Source organism: Cariama cristata, unplaced genomic scaffold, assembly GCF_000690535.1.
Source record: "Cariama cristata isolate BGI_N322 unplaced genomic scaffold, ASM69053v1 scaffold6904, whole genome shotgun sequence".
In the NCBI taxonomy this organism is placed as follows: Eukaryota; Metazoa; Chordata; class Aves; order Cariamiformes; family Cariamidae; genus Cariama; species Cariama cristata.
In genome coordinates this window covers 1-7,494 of record NW_009611159.1, presented here as the reverse complement: position 1 = coordinate 7,494, position 7,494 = coordinate 1, and the positions used below count along the sequence as shown (strand labels likewise).

The 7,494-nt window shown below is 43.6% G+C and overlaps 1 protein-coding gene across 1 annotated transcript; it reads right to left on the bottom strand.

The window, feature by feature from the left end:
* Nucleotides 1-1,795: 1,795 nt before the first annotated feature.
* TAC1 (tachykinin, precursor 1) lies at nucleotides 1,796-7,450 on the bottom strand (the record flags this gene model as incomplete). The annotated part of the gene is made up of 4 exons (XM_009698129.1): nucleotides 1,796-2,435; nucleotides 5,042-5,095; nucleotides 6,723-6,746; nucleotides 7,357-7,450. Coding segments are annotated over 4 exons (222 nt in total), but the record flags the coding sequence as incomplete, so codon positions are not given.
* Between the last annotated feature and the right edge of the window lie 44 nt (nucleotides 7,451-7,494).

Here is a 7,494-nt window from a genome sequence, read left to right as displayed (position 1 = left end):
AAAGGGATGGAGCACCTCTCCTCTGAAGACAGGCTGAGAGAGTTGGGGTTGTTCAGCCTGGAGAAGAGAAGGCTCTGGGGAGACCTTATTTCAATATATAAAGGGGACTTAAAAAAAAAGGACTGAGAGAGACTTTTTACTAGGCCCTGTAGAGACAGGACAAGGAACACCAGTTTTGAACTGAAAGAGGGTAGATTTAGGTTGGATTTAAGGAAGGAATTCTTTACAATGAAGGTGAGACCCTGGAACAGGTTGCCCAGAGATGTTCTGGATGCCTCATCCGCGGAAATGGTCAAGATCAGGTTGGATGGGGCTTTGAAAAACCTGACCTTATGAAAGATGCCCTGCGTATGGCAGGGGGTTGGACTAGATGATCTGTAAAGGTGCCTTCCAACCCAAAGCTTTCTATGATTCTATGGTTTTGCCAGGAAATTCAGCCTCAACCCTTTGCTGGATGCTGTTAACTACTATCTGTCCTGTCTTCCAAACACTGAACACCCACTCTGTCTTGCATGCCTTTCTCTGGATGCAAATATGTTTGCAGTGGTGGCTTCCATGGGGAGGTTTGTGAGACAAGCAGGCTGCAGGGAGCAAGCAGCGGGGCCTCTTCTTCCTCTCTGTGTCTCACAATGGAGCGCACAGGAGCTGTGAGCTCTGGGAGCACCGTCGGCTTCCAGGCTTGGGGAGCAGCATTTTAAAGCTTTTTGTTTCTTTTTACCCTTCCCTGAGCATTATCCAACACACATTTCCACAGTCCTTTTGCCATGCTATTAGCCTAGCAATCAGCTTCCTCCCTCGTTGAGCTCAGTGGGAGCTCATCTAGAAGTTTATTAGCCTGAAAATTAGTCCTGGCAAGACAAAGAGCTGACAGAGCACCAGTACTACCACTGTCTCTCGCACAAGCGTGGTCCCTGTTGGAAATCTGCCTCAGTTTTCCCACCATGTAGCCCCCCACCTCACTAGAGCCTGCTGCTACTTAGTTGGAAGTGGGGTCTGTTTTAAGCATGGGCAGGCTGAGGTGATGCTCCTAACCTAGCAAGAGGGAGGTCCTACACCCACCCTCTCTTAATGGGTGCAGTCGTGGGGATGCCTTAGGCAAACTTGGAAATGGAGGTTGCCAAATTCACTTCCAAAATGGAAAACAACCACCAGTTAATCACTTCGTATTACTTATTTTGAAGTCTGTTTTGTATACGCTGGCTGTTTTCATTGCTGAGTCATCTGTGATGAAAGCTCCTATAATCACATCAAACAGAGAAGTATAGCTTTTAGCAGGTAGAAAGAATATAGATCTCCAGATGCCTTGGCATCTTGGAGAGATGTATGGAGCATGTTGGGACTGTCCGGGAAATACAGTAACCAGACATTTTAATTAAAAAGATGATTTCACTCACATTTTTTTCTCTTATATTGCATGGATTCAAGCCAACAGGTGCTTTTATTGTGAATCTGAGGTGTAGAATTTATTAAAAGCTTGGCTTTCAAATAATAAACCTGCAATATTGGATGAATTCCACAGAAAATTATTCCACTTGGAGCTGGGGGATACATAGGACCCTTTTCATTCAGTCAACACACTTCTTGATTTCCATTGGGAAATCCCAGGAACACCTGTCTCCAGTAGCAAATCCCCCAAACATTCACCAGACCCACACTAGGAGGCTCACAGCCTCTCTGCAAAAAGCAAGCCATTGATGTGATATTTCTTTCCAGTCTCAGACCACTGTCGCTTGGATCCAAGTTTCATTCCAGACCAACGTGAGAAATAACTCCATCACTATCACCAGAGAAAGTATGTTGCAAAATCCCCAGAGCAGTTTTTATTTAAAATGTTACTATCATAAAATTCCAGACTATGAAATGAAGACCTCGGATTCCCATTCAAACCTTACCCACCCCTGCTTTTTAAAATATTTAGATACGTAGTCACAAAACGTAAAACATGCTGCAATGATACAAATATATTTTTTGATATGGAAATTACAGTACATTATAAACCATGAAAACAAATTCAGGCACTAGACTGTACATCAGCTCTGTTCTGCACTGGCTGTGAAGCTGATAGACTTGCTTTCAATGAACAAAAGAATATTTTCTTTGTTTAGTGAACATAACTTTATGGGTCATATCAAACAATGTGCTTTGTGGTGAGACGTCACCAGGGTTGCTGGTCCTTTCAGAACCACAACGCACCTACACAACATGTATCGCTGCCACAATATGAAAAATAACCATTTTATTGAATGATTTTATTGAACTCAAAAAAACCCCAAACCCCATCAGTTATTATTAAATAAATAAATATTCCATACAGTGGTTACTTTATATTACACTGCATTGGCCATTGGAACAAATGAAGTTTAATAAATAATGCACGGGAATGTCTCATTTACGCCTCCATTCATAATTCTGTGCTATGCTCCTTTCAGAGGATCCTGCAAAAAACAAAGGAGAATGAAGCTCATGGTGCAGCCTTGCATAAAGCCCAGCGAGCACAAGGAAGCATCAGGGACCTGCAGCCTGCTGGATCACTGCCAGACCCCACAGCGGGTTTGGAACCGAGACGAGAGCTCCCTGCCCAACCCTGAGCTGCTCTGATTTGGTTCTACCCCTCACATTACACTGTCCTCCAGGAGGCTGAAGGGCCGAGCAGTGCTTTCTACCTCTCATCTGTCAAGCTGCTTGAAGGACCATTATCTCACAGCCTCTTTACCTCCTTGTGATCCATCTAACTGACGGAATCTCAGCACTCAGATCCATTTGGGGGTAGAGGCTTTCTGCATCGACATGTCCACCTTCTGTCCTGCAGTCAGCTCTTTGCCAGGTTTAAACCCTCCCTGTTCCCAAGCCCTGCACACAGTGATGCCTTTTACTAAAATCTGCAGCAGGAGTTAAGCAAACCTCAGGCTACCCTGTGGACTAACAGCAGCCTAAAACAGTCTTCAGTAACCTATTTAGCATTTAGTAGCAGTAGATCTCTCCTTCTTGCTCTTTTAAAATGAGAGGTAAACCCAGAGAGCCCTTCTTGGGCCGAGCCTGACCACAGGATGACGTAGCTGGTCACCAGAGTCATCTTGGCTTCCACCCCGAAGGGAGGATTGCTTTCACAGAGCGAACACACGCCTGACTATGGCATGCAAACACCCAGCTAGTCTGGGGGGAGTCAGCACTGCATCCTGCAGGGAGCTGGCATTTTGGATCAGTGACAGTTTTAAATTAATAAGACTTCAATTCTCACCAGGCTAAATGGAAAATGAGTTGAGCTTTCTTTCTCAATATGGATTGTTACAGTATTTTTACTATACATGTAACTGCTTTCTAGCTTCTACCTGGAGTGTTCACCCGACAGACTGCACAGCCTGGGAGACAGTCGGTGCCAGACCCCGTTTTACCAAAGCAGGGGCTGAGAGCGCAGCATCCCGGTGCTCTGCTTCGTCACACGAGGCTTTACATCAGCTCCGCGGAGCGGGGCTGTGTGAACTCCGACACATTGCCAGGGGACTCAGGGGCTTTCTGCAGGAGAAAACCACAGGACCAAGGCACGGCACCAAGACAAGGTCCTGCCCAGTTATATTTCAGCAGGGAGACGTAAGGACAGTTCTCCCACATACTCCTGATCTTGCTTTGATTACACAGCTCTTGGGATTTATCTTCTCCTCCAGAGGAGCAGAAGCAACTTCTTAACATTTGCCTTTCAGGGAATTGGGCAGAAAAGCAGTGAATTCTAGTTTTACCTGTCAGGCAGGTATTACATAGCCCGATGGCAAAACTTCATTATTCCCCTTTGTTATAAATGCCACAGAACAGTATCCCGACCATATGAGCAATTTTGAAGCAAGAGCAATCAAATCTTTGCCTTTTTAAAATATTTGCTGTATTTTACATTCTCATATTAATGTAAATGTAATCTCAATGGAAACCAAACCCAGTTTATTACTTCCAGGCTATTTACTTTTGTGATAGCAGATATATTTACAGGTATTATGCATTTAATAGCTATTGCCACCACAGATAAAATTGTACAAAATTATTCATGATACATAGCAATTTGCAAAATGATGCAGAGAGCAATATTACTAGTCTGAACAGGGTCTAATTGAAAATAAAAGTTACTGACAATCATAATTGCAGAATATAGATCACAGTGTGTATCCACATAAAATAAAGGTGTCAGCTAGTAATTTAACTTTTATCATCCATTTAACAAAACAGTGAGAACTATTTCAGAGACATGAAATACGTATTAGATTGTGTTTTGTTTTTTTTTTTTAAACTCCTATTCTGGGGAATTAACTGATACTGTATGGTTCACAGTGAGGGATTTCCTCAGCACAGCCCTACAGGACAGGGAAGGCAGAGCCACTGGCAGCCTGCGGTTACCCGCAGGGGTTGTACACGCGAGGGAGGAGGACTCTGCCCTATATGGATGCTATGGGAAAAGAAATTAAATTCACAGTATCAGTTCAAAGCTTAAAATGCTCATTGCTATTTTTTTTGTTTGTTTTAGGTAGAACAAAAAGCTGGAAGAGACTGGGAATGTGTAACAGCTTGACCTGCAGGATGAGGTGGTGTTTATGGCAGAGCTCTGCTCTTCCACGTGCTCCAAGTTTGAGGAATAATCATCTCCAGAGGTGATGAGGATATCCCTTTACCTGGTGAGATCTGGATTTCGATCACGAATTTAAATGAGCTTTACATTTTGGGCCTCTGAATCTTTCTTGATGTGTCCATAAAATTTAGTTTTTTCTTGTATTAGCACTTTGGGGCCCGGCAGAACGTGCTGCTGGCAGGGACAGGGCAGTAAGGAAAGTGCCATGGGGACTTCTGCCTGACCTCGCCTACAGCTCAGCCTGTTCATCTCAAGCATTGGAGTGAAGCGGCCTCTGAAATATCTTGGTTAATAAAGAAAATCGTGATGCTTTTTCAGAGAACTCTGGGTCTACACTACATAAAGACTGCTTCTTCCATCCACTGGGAGAGAGCAAAGACAACAGAATGAAGAGGCTGTATATCAGAATACCAGATTTTGTCATATACATACCAGAATTTAAAGATCGTTTGCCCATAAGTCCAACAAAGGAGTCTGTTTTATGCCCTGAAAAAATATATTTGGGGGTGTTTTAATAAATTTTAAATAGGCAGGCTTTTAAGATAATGTGCTTTTGTGAGACTAGTTGTTCATACTACTCTCAGACAATAGAGAACAAACATCAGTCTGACTAATCAGACTAAACAGGTTAGACCAAGGCACAGGCCAGTTAGTGGACATCTTCCCATTAACTCAGACTTTTTGTTTTGTAGGGTTGTTTTTTAAGTATAATGGAAAAACAATGGCCAATAACTGATTCTTATTCCTTTCCCAGTACAATTCCTATTGATTTGAGCAAATGAACAAGAAGGCAGTGTCTTGGTATAGCCTGCATCTTTGTGATGCATATTTTCTACCTGTTCGTGGTTTTTTTTTTCTGTAATGTGGAAGAAAAATCTTCCTCACAGGTCAGGCAGAGCCCTTACTGGAGAGGAAGCCAATGGGACTCTCTGTCTGGACACGTCTGAGCCAGACAGTCTGGCTCTATTTTTGGAATATTTATGAGCTCAGATATTACCTTCCTGTCCCATTTGCACTCCTCAAAGCATTGGATGTGTAGAGGATAAACTAGTCCAGGTTTTGGCCTACAGTATTCATCAGATATAGTGGTAGCTGTAGTTTCAGATAAGGAACAAAAAGGAGCCGTTCTTCTTTCTCTAAGCTGACTTTTGAGGAAAACTTAGAAGTTTCTGTTTGGAGAGAATTTTGCTTGGCTAATTCATATACAAAGCAAGATGAATGATCCTCAGACCTCACAGGTATCAATTCAAGCTGAAGCAGTTTCAGAAAGCTATAATTTTTTTACTTTAGTCAGCAGGTTATTTGGCATGAGCTTTGTACTAGACTCTTTAATTCATCTTCCAGTACACAATCCTAGTGATAAAATCGTGTGGCTAACAGAACACCAGGACAGTTATTGACCTCTGTGGAAAGAGGAGGTCTCGCAGAATATAAGATCATTTGTACTTATCAAAAGCCTTCTGGCTCCTGCCTAAGCATCTTCAGATAAATTCAGAGAACAAAGCCATCACTGTGCAGAACAAGGTAACACCACACTGCTGACACCATCTCCCGCTTGGTGATACACAGAATCAAAGCAAGGCACACTTATTAACGGGGCAAGAAATGCTTGTTTATATGACAGCATATCATCAATCAGCCCCTGCTGTGAGCACGGCTCTGATTCCCACCCAGACAATGCTGAGAGCACCGATACAGGATCTCACATGTGATGACATGGGCTGTCCCGTGGAATCATTCTCAGGGATTTGGGAATTCACTATTCTAATTTTCCAGATTTTGCCATCTTAATTGCTCCTCTCTGAGTCTGGCAGTAAGTCTGCCTTGCCGATGAGAAAGCCTTACAGAATCCCCCCGTAGGGAAATAAGAGTGAGCTGCAACATCCACACATTAATGTAGACTGAAATTTCAAAGCCTGTGGTGGCTCAGATGAGATACAGGCTCATGGCTGCACTGGGGGTTTCAAACCTTTAACAGAACATTTCTCCACCACCAGTGCTGCCAGTCCTTAGATGAACCCAGTCACCTTCTAACTAATCCCCTCAAATACATCATTCCCTATTCAAATATCTTCTAATAATTACTTAAAATATCTGCATTGTTTTAACTTACTTTTGTGAGAGATCTGGCCATATCCTGATTGGAAGAGGAAAGGAGAGAGAAAAAAAGGAAAAAGAGTTGTTGAAAAAGGATTGGCATACACATATGATGCTACTACAGTGCTTTGAAGAATCAAATGCAGGAACTACCCTATGCATATTCCACTTAAGGGAAATTAAGGTGATCATTTACAACCGCATTTCTCATTGAAGAAACTACAAAAACTTGTTTTAGCTGAACCCACGCAATTTAGATCTGTTTAGCTCCAATTTCTTAGATTAATTCTTGGATCAGTAAACACATATAAATGACAGCAATCATTGCATACACAACCGATTCCCACACTCAGGCAATTCAGTGGCACATACGCCGACCCATGAATTACCATGATACTCCTTACCAGTGTTTACGTGCTGTAATTGGTGTGCACTTAGCACTGTAATGCGAAGCCCACTCTTTTCCAATCGGTGAGTTTATCTGATAAACTTGAAAAAAAAACAACAAACCCAAACCGCCCATATCGCAACTTCTGAGAAAGGTTTAACGGACTAGAAGCGAGTGGCAACCGCGGTGATGCCTGGAGCGGCGCTGGGAGGGGAGGCATGCAGAGAGGCGTGAGAGGGAGCCAGCCCCCCGCCCCGCTCACCGGCATCCCGCTTGCCCATGAGGCCGAAGAACTGCTGGGGCCGGGGTCTCCGGGCCATCCGCTGCAGGAAGTGCTCCAGGGGCAGCGGCAGCTCCTCCTGCGGGGCGACAGCGCGCGGCGCTCAGCGCGGACCGCCCC